Genomic DNA, 16120 nt, shown 5'->3' with positions numbered 1-16120 from the left:
GCCAGAAGGATTCTCCTGCCCAGGCCAACAACAGGGAAAGCTTTATTTGAGACACTTCATGAGACAAGTGGTTTGTTTCTCTGGCATCACTGTTTGTACTGGTGCCAGAAACCTTTCTGTAACAGCAAGGCATGAAATTCCCTCCAGCCTGGCATCTAGCTGGATTTGCTCAGTGTGGAAGGGACAGCCAGTTAAACAATACAACGTGATTTTCAATGAGTTTAACACACCTTATCTGGTTGATATCCTCTAGGACCACTCCAATACTCTTGATTGCTTCTTAGTGTTTTTTTTTTTCTCCTGTGTAAAAAAATAGCACTTGACTCTTAATGAAGCACTGTTCTGTCACTGAGGATGGGATGTTACTTGTGGAACCAGACTCCAGTGTGTAAAGCTAAGGGACAGATGAGCTATTTCAGCATTCCCTGGATAACTACTGCTCTGAATGTAGGCTGCAGGTAATAAAAGTTGGTGTGTGCTATTTTGGACAGAAGAAGAGGGAAAAACCCCTTTGATTTTATTTATTCTTGGAGCAGTGATTATAGAGGTGCTCAGTCTGTTCTTAAGGGATGCTCCATAAAGTGTTGACACTTCCTAGATAATTTCTGGTTTAAAAAACCCAAAACCTTAAAAAATAAAATTAGCAAAGCCAGCTCCACCACACCCTAACAAACCCATCCACTGCAGCTACCAACCTCACTGGCCTTCACAATAAATCCCCTACTACATTTTTTAACCAGAAAATGAATTTTACAGTTGCAGCACTTTTATTAGGCTTGAAAATGTGATCCCCACATCCCATTGCCTGCCTTCTATACAAATGGAGTGACATTTGAAGGGAGAGATGTAATTTGGTACGTTGGGAAAACGTGGTGGTAAGGAGTGGTTTCTGGTACATTCTTCATGTTCTCACTGGGCTTGGCAACTTTTAATACTCCTTGTGAGAAAGGCATCAAAGCCTGAAGGATGAAACAAAAGGAGAGGGAGAGAATAAGCTCGATATTGTTAGAGCTGACTTTTTCTTGAGGCTGTTTTCACACTTCCTCAGGCAATAAGGTGGTTTTTTTTTAAAGTAGTCTCTAACATGAAGCCCACTTCTGGAGTCTGATAAGATAAAGCTAGACAGGCCAAGAAATCTTTATTTCTCTGCAAAGTTATTGGTTCATATCTCATGTCCACAGACTGAAAAAGAAATTGATCTTGCTTTCAGACAAAGAATTTTTACACTGCTGATTGTCAAGCACGGGTTAATTTGCTGAGTGCTTTTTCCTCCTCAACGAGTGGAGTGTTTTTGTTGTGGGGTTTTTTCAGGTTTATATGAAAATATGTCTTCATTCTGCTTTGAAGTTTTTTTACCATTAGTATGAAAACACATACTACAAGTATTTCTTAGCTATGTAGGCACTAATCTAATCTAACCACTTCAGTTTGCAAGATAATATATTTCCTCTTTCATCATTGGGTCTTTAAAAATAAAAAGGAAAAAAGGAGATAGGAGAGCTGAAAGAACATGAAATATTTTTTTCCTCCTTGTCTTCCTAAACATACCTAAGTAATCCTCTGACAGGAGAGATGGCAGGAAAAAGTGCAGAAATACCTATGTAATGACCTTTGCTATTAAAATTAACATGTGCCTCCTGCACCTGTTCAGAAATGGTTTAACATTCTTCTGCCTGACTTCAGAAACACTGGGTAATTAAACAGTACTTTCAGTGAAGGTCAACTCTGAATTAGTAGTTCATTAAATTATTTGTCATGCTGAATGCTACTCCTGGTCACCAGAAGTAGTGAATTCAAACAAAGAGCAGAGGAATGTCGTTTCTGTGCTCTCATTGCTGGGGAAATTGGTGGCTGAGCTGTTAGGTCACCCAGCAGGGAGGAGCCCTTGTGCCCAGCACAGAAAATCCTTGTTTGCACAGGGATTGGTAGAGGTGCAATGCTCAGGAGCATCTCAGGAGTGTGCTGCCTGCTCTGACTTGCATGTAATAGCTCAGCTGTCCTCTTCGGGCCCTGGAAAATGAGTTTGTGTTGGCAAGGATTTCTCTTGGAGTGTCACACCTTTTACACCAGCTACAAGGAGGACCTGTGCCTTTTTATTGTCATTTTATGTGGTGGTAAAAGTTTGAGACGGAACAAATTATGACTGAGGCATCCCAGATTTAAAGCACCTGCTGAAACAAAGCCAGGTATGCAATGGGTAATTAAAACCGACTGTAAATACTGCAGTGTGAACTGGGATGTGAACCACTTGGCATCAGATTTTCTCACAGGTGAGTGGCAGCAGTGCATTTCTGTGGAGTTGTGCTCTCCCTGTTCTCTCTGGCATTTTCAGCACTGGTCTGCAGCAGTTTGTTCCCATCAGGACAGTGACTAGAGCCTGATGTTCCCCCTTGAGCCTTCACAGCTGTAACAAAACTAGGTGCAGACACAACGTGCAGTCTGTTTTCTGTCCAGATTGCACAAATTCTTTAATTCCTTTAGTGCTTGAGTAGGGCTTGCATTTAAAATCCGTGGGAATTTAGGATTAGAAGCTGTGCTAAAGCGCCCTCAGTTTGATCAGAAGCTCTGGCAGGTGCCAGGACGAGCCCTGGTGGCTCTGAGTCCGTGGCAGCAGACCCAGAGCAGTTTGTCTGTCCCTGTGTCCGTCTGTCCCTGGTGCTGGCTCAGGAGCTGCCCTTGCAGGGACACAGGCAGGAGGCACCAGGGTGTCCCCTCCCCTGTTGGGTGTGCCTGGATTAAAACTGAGCCACAAACACCTGTGACACCTCTGCAATATTCATCATACTGTACCTTTAATGAAACTCTGCTATTGGTAATTGCTAGGAGATTAAACCTTGCCAAAGACACAGTTAGGGAATACTAATGCCCTGCTCTCCAGAGGAGGGGACATCAGGAGAGCTGGGGAGGGAAGGAGGAGGAAAAACCTTTCAGAGTTCAGGGGCTGTGATACCAGGGAAAAACCTCATTATTTGTTCAAGGCACCAGCACAGGATTTTTGTAGGCCAGATAAATCTGCAGGTGCTCTGTGAAAGAGAATTATTCCAGGACAGTGCATGTGAAACACTCCAGGTCTGAACCTTGGTCTGCTCTGGAGGGATCTGGGTTGCCATTATTTGTTGGACACTTTTTGCTGTGGTGTTTAGAGAGGGAAGGAGGAAAGCTCTGCACTAAGGAGATGCTGAGGTTGTTTTGTTCTTACCATCATTGCCAAAGGTGATCCTGACCCCTCTGGTTCTCCATGCATGGCAGTACAGATTCTTCCTGTGCCTTTCAGCAGGAGGGACAGGAATTTTGCATTGTCCTGGCTCTGCCCCTCTGCTTGGAGGGATTTCAGCCACTACTCCTCGTTCCCCTGTTGTTTCCTGTTGCTCAGTGTCAGGCTCAGGAGGGGATGGGTGGGATGCAGGAGCCTGCAGCAGCTGTGACACCCCTGAGCTGCCCTTGGGGATGGGCTCAGGATGAGCTGCCTTCAAATGCCCTGCCTAGAAAACACATTAAACAGGGCAGAGCAAACAAAATGTGCATTTTATGTGAAATTAAGTCACTTTCCAAAAAGACCATCTGGGAGAAGAGTCTTGTGTGAACAGCCCATGGTACAGTGAGGTCAGTGGGGACAGGAGGGAAAGGATTTTCCAGCAGAGCACAGGGAGGGCTCTGAGGCTGTGGGGTCCACCTGGGTCAGGGAGCTCTGCCACAGCCAACAGAATTCTTTGGGAAGATTGGTGATACCAGATTTCCAGGGCCAGATGAGGGTTTTTCCAGTCCAAACTGCAGTGGGCCAGAGTCTCTCAGTGCACTCAGACTGTCCTGTATGGGCAGTGTCCAGTGGCACGGGCTGGCAGCTGAGATGTTCTGACACCATCACCCACAGGGAAGCTGCTGTGGGTCACAACCCAATAACTGCAATTTGTTCCTGTGTGCACAAAGAATATCAGGTACAGAGATCAAGTGTTGACTGTTTCAATGCCCCGTGCCATTGTGTAGGTGGCAAAGTCCAAACCCCATATGTCCCTAAATATTTTTATATTTGTTATTTATGCAAAAAACCCAATCAGAATAGACAAGGTTAGTAAAGAATGCCACATGAGAATGGGAAGGCAATAGATGGATGATACAAATGAACAACTTCTTTGTCTGGTTTCTTAAATAAGAATAGTTACATTTTATTAATGTATATTCAAAGATATAGCCACGCACTAAATCAATTGCTTTTGGAAATACTATTAAAACAAAGTAGAAAAGGGTATTTTAGATGGTCAAGAAAAAGGAAACTTCAAAAAATCTCTGCGAGGCTCACTGAAAAGATATTAAATTTTCTGTGGACTTTGTGAATTTATGTCCATTAGAAACTCCCAAACTCTAAATGACTTCTAAATTATATATCCTGTGAGGGTAAAATAAAAACCCAAGTTTTCATTTATATATATTAAAATTATAGCTGAGATCCATGATTTTATTGTAGTGCCTCAATCCCATTAACATTGAGAGAAGTCAGATATTTAGATACCTTTGTGGAGAAATCCTACAGAATGAGGTTTTTAATGGACAATTTAATGAAAGCAGTGCTGTGTGTGCAACAGCTGGCAAAAAAAAAAAAAAAAAAAAAAGGCAGGCAAACCCCTGGATAAAATGGAGCAAAGGGGGATAGGAAACAGTTGTGAAGATTGAATATGTTATGAAATGAGTTTAGGAAGGGGAAATACTGAGGGAGGACATGGGTGTTCGTGCAGCCCCACCAGCCCCTCTGTCTCTGCTGCTGGGCTTGGTCCCAGCAGGCTGGGCTGTCCTGGCCACCAGCCCTGCTGGGACTGGGCTCCACCTGGGCTGGGATCTCACAGCTGCCACTCACATCCCACTGCTGCTGCTTGGTGGCTGCAAGAAAAGGAGAGCAGGCAGCAATCTGTGAGTGCCAGGGAACATCTGACAGCTAAAAAAATCACCCTGCACACACCCTGAGTGCTATATTGTAAAAATATAATTGAAATACCTCACAATATTTTATAAAATGGGCCTATTGTATGTGTTACATAAAAATGCAGGCCAAGGTTTTCCTGAACATGCTTAATGAAAATGAGGAATATACTGACTCTGACAGGCAGCTGGGAGAAATGTTGCTATAGAGAATTTAATCCTTCACTTCTGGGTTTTCTGTTGGTTGTCTGCAAGCCACCAGTGGCAGGGAAGCACTGCCATGATTTCCTGAGCAGCACTGATGTTGCCAAAGTCTTGGACACAGATTTTACCTCAGGCCCCTGGGAATGCTCTGCTAACAGCTCTGTGCTGTGGAGGGAGAATGAGAAAACTTTGCTGCCAGTAACATTTGTTGTCTGCAAGGCCAGAATGAGTCAACGTAGGAAAGTGCACTTGCTTGTTGATGTTCTTTATGCTTATAACTGTATTTCTAAATTGCCTGAAAAAGGTTCCTTGAAGAAATTTAGGGATTGCCTGGGAAGAAGAAAATTTTTGCTATTAATTTTTCAGGAAGTCTTCTCATGCTTAATCTCTGTTTATACTTGAACTTTCTGTTCCCAGACAGATTTTCCCTGTGCTAAAGAAATGATTCTGTAGGAAAGAACAGAATGTCTGAAGAAGACAGCAAGCACACACCTAAAATGATAATTTAGTTATGATGTTTTTGTGCTCTGCTTACATCCGTGTTTCCAAGAGCTGATTTGATTCTGTAGCAGTTTCTTCCTAAGCCAGCACGTTTAGGAAGGCATAGACTCATGGCAGAGCTAAAACTGACAACAGTTAAATGTAACTCCTTCCATTAACAATAATGGAATTCATGTTGTATCATTATCATGTTGGAAAGCCTGTCAAGAAAGGAAAAAAAGGGGAAAAAAGCACTGCAGAGCATTGATTTATATGATTTTTATGTCGAGAACATGTGTTGGTGATCCCAGCTGGACTATAAAGGGCACAGGCATACCATTGCCAAGATTTAGGTGCCCTTTGAAAGTAGAAAATCGTGTTTTGAGGTAAGGGTTAAAGTTAAACCTCAACAACACACAGAAAATGAAAAGTATGTAATGTGAAGAAAGAAAATATACTAGGGAGAGGGCAGAAAAAGAATTTCTTTAACATCAGAAATCCTTTTTAGAATACAAAGGGGCAGAATAAAATGTTTTAAGTCCAAGGGGGTAGTTGATGTCAGGCATTTGTATGGGAGAATTTCTTGTGAATTTTGAGGTTGCAGGTGAGACCATGGTACTGACACCACCAAGGTCGTGGGTTTGAGCTGTAAATGGGTGATGCACAGAAGAGCTGGACTCAGAAATCCCTGTGGTCCCCTCCAGTTTAGAATATCTGTGAAATCCCTCTCAGAAGTGGCCGTGCTGTCTGGGCAGAAGTGCAGTGGCTGCAGCTGAGCCTGTGGTGGCTGAGGCAAAGGAAATGGAGTGAAGAACTTGAGAGAAGGGAGGATAATATGGCTTGGGCTGTGAGCTGGTCAAAAGTGTGGGCTTGGACTGTGAACAAAAATATTCTTTATTTACAACAAATGGGGTCGTTCCCAATGGAAAGATGAAAAGAGAGTTATTTTCTTGAGCTCAGCCTGAGATGAGTCTAGGGGTACAGGATACTATGGTCCAATCTTGACTTTGAATTGGACCCAAGAACAGTAATAAAACCAAAATTGTTCAAAGCATTTAAGAAGAAAAATCCCTTCTATGCTCATGCTCCCTATTTAAATTTCCTTAAAACAGCGTTTCCCTCTTCTACCTGTGCTGCTGAGTTTTTAATACATCTATTTAAATGCAAATTTTGACTTTTGGTCTGTAATCACAAAAATGTTTGACACATAAAATTTTATCAGCAATGTAATTTTATAGAGAAGCAGTAATGGAGTGGTAGGCCACAAATAGCAGGGTGATGCATTGCTCAGTGTGGGGAAGTGCCTGCTGCAGTGCCAGCTGATGGGAATGATTGTTTCCTCAATGCTCCCCTTGCCGAGCTGCATGTGCTGCTCTGGAGAACTTTTTAACTGTACTTGGAGCGTTTGCTTGTGTACCAAAAGCTCCCTGAGGACCATCAGTTCTTTGTGTGCTCTCAGTTGCTGGGATGGCAGTCCTCACAGCTGTATCTTCAAGAAGGAATGCTTTTTTCCAGCCTGGCTTTTTTCCAGCCTAGCATTTTCCTCCTCCTCTCAGTAGGTTTATTGCCATAGACTTGCCTGGCTGGGGGATGTTTTACCAGCATGGTGCCAAGCCCAGTGCAGGTTCCTCTTTGCTTGCTGCTGGGTGTGTGGTTTGTATTTCATCTCTCCCCACTCCCACCAGGCAGTCTGGCCATGGCCAGTCCCTGTCTGGGCTGCTGGTGGCCACCAGCCCTGCAGTCCCTGCCAGGGCCACAGCTGTGAGGCTGAGGGAGCTGCAGCTGCAGCAGCCAGGGCTGTTTGCAGAGCTGTTCTCCTGTCTGTCTGTCTGTCTCTCTGTCTGTGATGGGTCCAGCAGCAGCCAGGGCTGTTTGCAGAGCTGTTCTCCTGCCTGTCTGTCTGTCTGTGATGGGTCCAGCAGCAGCCAGGGCTGTTTGCAGAGCTGTTCTCCTGTCTGTCTGTCTGTCTGTGATGGGTCCAGCAGCAGCCAGGGCTGTTTGCAGAGCTGTTCTCCTGTCTGTCTGTCTGTCTGTCTGTCCAGCAGCAGCCAGGGCTGCACTGAGCAGTCACAGCAGCCCCAGGCCACCTTTGGCTCAGGGTCTGGCACGGCTAGGGTGGCACTGCAGCCACAAGCCACCGATTGTGCCCTGTGAATCAGAGTGCCCTGAGCTGGCAGGGACCCACAGGGTCATCCCCTCCCACCCCTGGCCCTGCACAGACACCCAACAATCCCACCCTGTGCCTGAGCATTGTGCAAACACTCCTGGAGCTCTGGCAGCCTTGGGGCCATGCCCAGCTCCCTCTGGGGAAGAACCTTTCCCAAAATCCAGCCTGACCCTGCCCTGGCACAGCTCCAGCCGTTCCCTGGTCCTGTTCCTGTCACAGAGAGCAGAGACTGGAGCTGCCCCTTCCCTGCCCCTCGTGGGGATGCTGAGGGCACAGTCAGGTCCCATCTCAGGCTCCTCCAGGCTGAACAGACCCCAGGTGTCCCAGCTGCTCCCCCTGACTGCCTCTGCAGTCCCTTCCCCATCCTGGGGGTCTCCTCTGGATGCTCTCTAATGGCTCCATGTGTTTTCTGTGCTGGAGCCCCAAACCACACCCAGAGCTCGAGGTGAGGCAGCGTTAGGATTTGTCCTATTTTCCACTTGGTATTGGCTGGTCAGTCACAGTGCAGAGCAGAACATGGTGCCAGGCACGAAAGGAGTGTTAATCCCAGTCTTAACTTGGCATCAATCATATCTGAACAAAAATTAATTTTAAAGAAACACTACACCCCTACAGTGAGCCAAGTCTGTGCCTCCCTGTGATAGCAGGCTTATATTTGCTTAATTCTAGTATTAAATGAATATAGGTGACTGCTTTCATTTTACTTCCTGTTTAAAATAGTTCTTATATTATGGCAAGGATCAATAAGAAATGTCAGCTATTTTATTGTACTTACAGTTACAGAAGATAACACACCTTAGGTTTTGCACATTCTGCATTTTTTGTTCCCTAGATGCCCTGGCATTAATTACACACTTCAGATTGCAAATGGCAGAGGATCTGAAGGGCACTGTGCTACATTTTCATTCTCATCATCTCTATCTGTTTTCTGAATTTAGACAGGTTACAAAGTATTACTGAAGACTTGAGCAATATTGAAGCCATTTAAAAACTAGCAGTAACATATCAAGTGCATCAAATATTCCAGTTCCTCGCTGTTTGTCAAAGGACAAGAAATTTGAAGAGGAGGAAAATCTTGAACCAAAAGCTGTTTGAGTGCATCGAGAGTCTGGGGAAATGATTTCTTACACACTGCACTCAGTGGGTTCATTGTCCCCTGCTCACTGGAGTGTCCTGGGGCCTGGTCCATTGCCACTCATCTCTGCTGCCTGGGTTTGCTTTGCTCTGCTGAGATCTGTTTATTCTCTGCTGCTAAGGTTGGTCTGGGCTGCATCATTAGCTGAGTGTTCAAGGTTAACCAACTTTTTGTGCTGAAATGGCTTTTTATGAAACACCTTTTATGGTTTTGAAAATACTTGGCATTGTCTTACCTAAAACCCTGAGATTTGAGTGCAGCCATTGTCATATTTTTAGTAAGATTAAATTTTGCTCTTTCCCTCTCTTGGAGTTGTAAAAACACTCACATTAGTTTTAGTCCATTTCTGCTTTATTCATGTGCAAGAACAACAAATGTCCTGAGTATATGTGTAAAGTGCTTTACTTTCCAAGTGCTTATGCAATTCGCTGGACACTAATGTTTAAATGTTTGCATATTGAAAAAAAAAAGTATTTGTATATTCAGAAATACCACATTAGTAGTTTGCACTCCTAATTCTGGTCAACCTTTTTTTCTCTTAAGCATTAAGCAGATTTCATAGTGTAGTCATGTAATTTTTATAATAATTTTGACACTGGAAATTAATTATAGGGTTGATCAAGATACATGTTCAATGACATTTTCACAGACCAAATTTCCTATAGAAGATTGTGGTCAGTGGCAGCCAGTTTCTCTTTATTTGTTTTATTTTATTTTTATTTATTTTATTTTATTTTTAAGATTTTTATCCATGTTATGGCTTTTGTTTTTGGATATTGTCTTCACCAGTGTGGATCTTGAGAGTTTGTGTCCTCAAGTCATCAGGGCACAGGGATATTGGTCTGCCAGTTTGGAGCAGCACCTGGAGCATCCCCTGCACCTCCAAGGTCCAGGAGGATTTTCAGATCATGCATCGTTCCCATGAGCCACTCCAGGACACCAGCTTTAATACAATTAACATTCCTGACCCTCCTTGTCATGTTTTGCCTTTTAAATTACCTGATTTTTCAGCTTAACATGTAGTAAACACTTCATTAGTCATTTTGGTCATGGTGTATTTGTAGAAGGGATGGAAGTGGGGGAAATGGGCTCACAGCAGCTAAAGCCAAACCAGGGGTATAGCCCAGATGAAATTCAGGAAAAGAGAAATCCTAAGGGGAAAGAGAACTATTTTTATTAGCAGTTTATCCCCTTATGGTGACCTAGATACCTGTGCTGATCTTGGGAAGGGGAAGGCTGTTATTGCCAAGCACTGAAGGAAGCTCTCTGTGCTCATCTTAGGCTGCAGAGGAAGCAGGGCAAAAATGGAATGTGAGAAGGGAGCTTGCAGGTGGCAGCTTCAAGCTGTAATACAGTGTTTCAGACCCATTTAAAGGTATTTAATATATATTTGATGTCATGCATTAAAAAAAAAAAACAACAACTTGTCAATGCCTATACTTTTCCCATCAGAAATAAACCAAATAGATGGTTAATGGTGAAACTTCTACCACCTGCTGTATGAGGGGAGGTGGCACATATTAAATGTTAGGTTCTGGATGCAGATTGCTGGGGCTCAGTCCTATGCCGAGCTGCTGTTCAAGCTGGATTGTTTGCAGGCAGGCACGTGTAAACAAAGCTCTCACTGTTTGATCCAGTGCCTGGATGGAATTGGCAGCTGGCCAGAGGGATGGGGCAGTGCCAGTGAACTCTTGGTGCCTTCACAGGGCTCACAGCTCCTCCTGATGGGCTGACAAGTTTGTGAACTCCACGATGTCACAGCCTGTGACTGAGCACTGCTGCTTTGGGATTCGTGTAGATCAAGGCACTCACTTTAAATATTGGTGCCATGGAAGAGGCTTCTGCAGTGTTGGGATCCTCAACTGTAAATAAAGGAGCAAGAGGATAAAAGGAATAGAAATAGGTGTATTTCTTCCTCTTTGAAAGCCCTCACGAAGCATTGCTGGATTTATGCTCTGTTGGCAAAGCTGAGTTGTTTTATAATTATTACACTTGTGCACCTCTCAACGGGACTCAGTAGAAGTTCACTTGGTAAAAGTAAAGTCGTGCTTGCTAGGCAAGCCAAAATCAAAAATACCAGCAGGTCTGAATGCAAAACCAAAATTTTTCAAGAGAAAAATCTAAGAAATAAAGCATCTACTTTTACTTTAGTGTTAGGACTATTATAGCTATAAATCCAAATTCACTGCCATTACTCATCTCTCTAAGGTGCTGATTTTATAAAAGTGATGCTAGAGAGAAAAAAACCCACCCAAAAGTGAATTAAAATCTAAATCTTAAGATATCACACAAGTGTTTGCTATTTATACTGTCCATCTGTCTATGGTGCCTGACAGATAATCAATATACTCTTACTAAAAAAACCCCAAATCCTGTTGCTCTGGAGAAATACAGCACTGAGCCCAGCTAGAAGTTCCTGTAATACCCTGGCAGCTCCCTGTGCATAGCTGCATTTGTAGAGTGGTCTGAGAAATAAGGGCAGATGGATATTTTCTAATAACTGAATAGTCAAATAGTGGGATTGAAAGCAAGAAAAAAGAAAATATCTGTGTCCTAAACTCTGTGTTCTTGGGCAAGGCTGCTTGGGGCTGCGAGGAGTGGGCAGTGCTGCCTGCTCTCAGTTGCACTAACACTGATTTATTTGTGTTTTCTGTGTGGGGGAAATGTTTGCATTTTGCTGCTGAGGTTTGGAAGAAATTCAGCTTTTCTTGCTTGGTGATCAGCAAGCTGTTGTGTGGAGCTCAGTTATTACAGTTCCAGTTTTTCCCTCCTCGTGGGCCTTTCTGTTGAAATGTGGGGCTTTTCAGGGGGCTGGTTTCAGTGGGAGGTTGGTGCTGCCTTTTGGTGGAAAGAATGTCTCAACTCCAGCTTCTGCAGATGACTCATGGATCACAGCTAATCAGAGTCACAGTGGTTCTTCGTACATCTGATTATCTATGTTTGTAGCAGGCTTATTTTCATTAGGGAAGCAAACTCTAAAGCTATAATAATCCAGTAAATTATTATGTGCAGTTGTATAGATGTGAGCTGAATTTTTTTCTTGTTATCAAAGAGAAATGGTCACTGCAATGAAACAAATTCTGCTTGTATTTGTGCAAGTCCATGAGCAACTAAATATGTAAAATGAAACATTTTTTCTCATCTGCTTTTCAGTTTTTGCAGAATGCTATTTTTTTGTCTGTTTTTCAGCTCATGATAAACTTCTGTGGTAGAATCTTCCAGCTGAATCTGAAAGGTTTTTGCAGGTCTTTGAAGTACAAGCCTTTATCTAGTTTGGGATGTGAGGCTCTTCTTAGCAAGTTAATATAATCTACCTCCTGAGACATTATGGGATAAAATGTTAAATAAATGCATTATTATTGCATTAAATCTCACGAAAAAAATTGGCCAGTTTTGAAATAAAATTTTTGTAATCGAGTGACTTCAGAGGGTTTTGAGGGTTCAGCCAAAACACAACTGAAATAGTTGTAATGAAAAAACCTGCAGCACACAAGTTCTATTTAGCCCTATTTAGTCTCTTAGTGAGGCACTTTTAATCTTTTCGAAGGTGAGTTTGAGAGTTAATTGTTGATTTTGTCAGTTTTATTACTGACAGTTTTACAGTTTTATTATTTATTATTATTTATTATTATTTATTACACTGCCATAACGAATTTTTGACCTGCTGAAAGAACAATGAACAAGTTCAGCTTTGTATTTTCAGGAGTGCAGTCTGTGTAGCTGATGTGCTTTGGCATTATGGGGTGCAGAGCTGAGAGCAGCCCACCCTCAGGACTCTGCTCTTGTCTGCACAGCCACCAGTGCTGGGACACAGTGACTGCATCACCAGCTGCTTTAAACAGCTTAATAGTGAATAAAAGTGCTGGGCTACATTAAAAATGGGTGTGAAAGCAGAGGGCAAGGAGATGCCTTTGACTGGTGGTGTGGAGGAAGTTCTGTTGATTTTGATTGTTTGGCTGGAATTGATACCAGCCAATCATGCAGCCAGCAGAAACCCACAGGGCTGTCCAGAAGTTACCTGGAGGTACCTGGGTTTGCAGAGGGAGGCATTTTTTCCCTGCCATTTTGTCACTGGCTGTGCCAGGTGTGTCTGGTGGCTCTGTTGCAGGTGTCTGCTGTGCAGCCCCTGGCAGGCTGCAGGGGCATACCATGGGCAGCAGCCTCTGCTTTTATTCCTATTGTATTGGCACACAGAAAATGCCCAAAATACCTCATGCAAAACAACAAAAAAACGTGCCTAGAATATCTAGTAATTCATTTTGCAATTAGAAATTTGCTGGTCATGGTCCTGCCCTGGGACAGATTTCAGAGTAGTGATTGAAGGCAGAATGGAAGAGATGTTGTCTTTTAAAGTCATTCTGTCAAATTATTTTAATTAGTTTAAAGGGCAGTTCATACAATTTCAGAAAATACTGTTTGTGTCTTTTCCCACTGCTCTCAGATTTTGAAAAGTTATTGCTTATGTCTCCAGGAAAGAACCCTCAGTGCTGTGAGAGAGCAAGCAGCTCCCTGCACAAATGTACAGGTTCTGCATGAGAAACAGTGCTGAACTTCGCAGGAAGAGTATTTTGAGCAGGTCCAGTTGATAAGCACTCCAGAATCAATATTTCATGTTATTCTACTATACAAATATAACACTGATAGCAGCAGCACTACAAGAGGCTGGAAACAAGTGAATGTCACAGGCAGCTGGCATTCGGGCTGCATGTCCAGCAGGCAGCTCCTGCAGCTCCTGCTGTGCTTTGGGCAGCACCGTGTGATGGAGTGGCAGCAGCAGCTCTGGGTAAGTCTTCCTAACCTTCTGCCCCCTTTTCTGGAGCCACACTGGGAAATTTCTGTAGAAAGGCTGATGCTGAGTTGTTTGTTTTTGCTTGTTTTTTTTTTTTTTCTTAAACCGAATCACTGCGTTGAAAGGATTGATTTTAATGCCCTGAAATCAAAATTTTGTTACTGATCTTGAAGTAGACAAATATTTTGCTCAGGGAATTAACTCTGGTTTTGAATCAGATAATTGTCTCACAATAAAGACTCTGGAAATCCTCTGTAAGGAAGATCAGAGCTCTTTGGCATTTATATTTTTTAGTTAGAGGATGTTAGCAATGGGAAGACAGAATAATGAATTGCCAGGGAGGCATGGAAGTTAGAGGAATATAACTGGTGCTTATGCCCATTATTGTTGCAGGTTTTTGACATTTAAAGTGGTTTGCAACCCTTCTCTTATCAGAGCTAATGCCAGACAATCAGTCACCCTGGCACAGCAGTTCTGTGCCTCACTGTTAGTAATGCTGCTGATAATTGATGTGCAGCAGCAGAATTTATAAATGAAATTAGCTCCCCAAAGTTTAAGTATGACTGTGATTGAAGCAGTAATGATAGAGTTCATGCAAGTACGTTTGCCATTTATCTGAATGTATCATTACTGACAGTGCTTTTTCGTTAACATTTTGTTATCCTTATTCATGTCATTGTTATAATGTCCTCTCAGATACCTGCAAATTAAACTGACTTGTGCTCAATGCTGATTCTTCCTGCCCACCCCTGCACCTCCTTCTCTGGAATTAATTCGTGCAACATTTGATTTTTAAGATCTCTGGGAGCATCTCCAACATAGCCAGAGGAAAGTGCTGTTCAAATAATTGGGGAACAGCTTTGGCTTTCTTGTCAGTGAAGGCTTTTCCAGGCTTTATTTGTCAGGAAGACACAATATTAGCATTTTAATTCAAAATTCAAAAAGTTGATTTTAGCTACAAATAAAAGTGAATAGAAACAGAATTTTTAGCAATCCAGAAATGTTTCAGACTTTGGACTCAAAACCAAGAGAGCCCCACATCACCATGGATTTGATAATATCTTTAGCTAATCCTGGAGACTCTTTTTTTAAAACGTATGAAAAAATACTGAAGGAGACACAATTTTGGTGAAGATTCCATGGTAATCTGAAAAGAAAGTGATTAAACATAAGTTGAGTCAAATAGATTCTGATTTTTTAAATATCATGTATCTGTTTTCTGGATCTTCAAAACCATAATTTGATTATCTCATTTTGTGATGGTTTTCTCTTGTTCCAGTTAGTTCTGCATGTAGAGATTTTAAAGGGCAATAGGACAGAAGGTTTTTGGTATTAGTGAATATCAAAGAATTTGTTCAAGTTTAATCATCTCCATTCTGTATAGCAAAACCTCATAAATTCTTTGCAAAGAGGTGAGGTTAGAATAGTTCAAATTACCTTGATTTACTGGAGGGTTAGATAAATACAAATGATTTGTGCTTTTTTGTTTGGTTTGGTTTATTTGTTATTGTTTGCTTTTTTGTTTTGTTTTGTTTTTTTTGTTTTACTAGACCAATTTCTCTAATAAACTAGGTTGAGATCTGAAAAGGAAAGGTTATATTTTTATGTTTCCCATCACTGAAATAATTTTTTCTGAAATTTCAGTAAAGATGGCGAAAAAAATCCAGCAATTTAAATCAGACAATATGTATAAATTCATAGAAATGCTTGTTTTTAGAAATCCATCCAACCCTCAGAACTGACTTAATTTTAGTTCTTAGAACTGGTTTGCTTTAATCCCTTTCCAGCCAGGAATTAAACTGAAGGAAGTATTTGCAGTGCATCCACTGCATACCAAGGGAATGGTCCACACTTCCTGGCCTGGCTGGTAATTTTTGGGTTTTTTTACCTCACGAGGAGGTTGAAATGAATGAACACAAATGTGATTTCAGAAGGTTATGCCTGGTTTCAGTGGTGCTCATTTCAGTCTCTGCAGCAAAAGAACTGGAGGGCTTCCAGTTTATTCTCTTTTTTAGTATAGGAGCCATAATTTTTGAGCATGTTCAGCAAATTCAGTATCATAAGGAGACAACAGGATCAAACAGGATCTCTCTGGCTCAAAACATTGTAGAATATCCTATATATATGTGTGGTTCTGCCTTTTGGGCAATGTTTGAATATTGGGACCCAAAGGAAGTAAAGAAGCTGTAGCTTCTCAGATTTTAAATCTTTGCCTGTTTAGTATGTGGGGGGATTTTCACCTGGGTTTTTTGTAGGAAGACAGTAGTGTTTGATTTGCTTTAAAGTGTTCCTTTTAACAACACGTAATTTGTGACATCAGGTTTTGGTTGCTTCATTGAATGCAGTTTATTCTCCTAGTGATTTATATTTAATTAGTAATGTACTAATTGATACACCAGACAAGTTCAGTGAAGTCAAGGACACAACCTCCCCA

The 16120-nt window shown here is 42.2% G+C and overlaps 1 protein-coding gene across 23 annotated transcripts in view; it reads left to right on the top strand.

The window, feature by feature from the left end:
* Window positions 1-16120, top strand: part of RBFOX1 (RNA binding fox-1 homolog 1) — a 1116721-nt gene that overhangs the window by 489969 nt on the left and 610632 nt on the right. For 2 of the 23 annotated variants that reach the window (XM_088174496.1, XM_088174491.1), the window contains exon 1: window positions 13637-13680. The exons of the other annotated variants lie outside the window; for them this stretch is intronic. In XM_088174496.1, coding sequence (XP_088030622.1) covers window positions 13657-13680 — 24 coding nt within the window. In that variant the 5' untranslated portion in view covers window positions 13637-13656. Of the gene's footprint in view, window positions 1-13636; window positions 13681-16120 lie in introns of those variants that run through there. 23 annotated transcript variants of the gene reach the window in all.

Source organism: Sturnus vulgaris, chromosome 16 (genome assembly GCF_052056855.1).
Source record: "Sturnus vulgaris isolate bStuVul1 chromosome 16, bStuVul1.hap1, whole genome shotgun sequence".
NCBI lineage: Eukaryota > Metazoa > Chordata > Aves > Passeriformes > Sturnidae > Sturnus > Sturnus vulgaris.
This window is presented reverse-complemented; position numbering and strand designations above follow the sequence as displayed.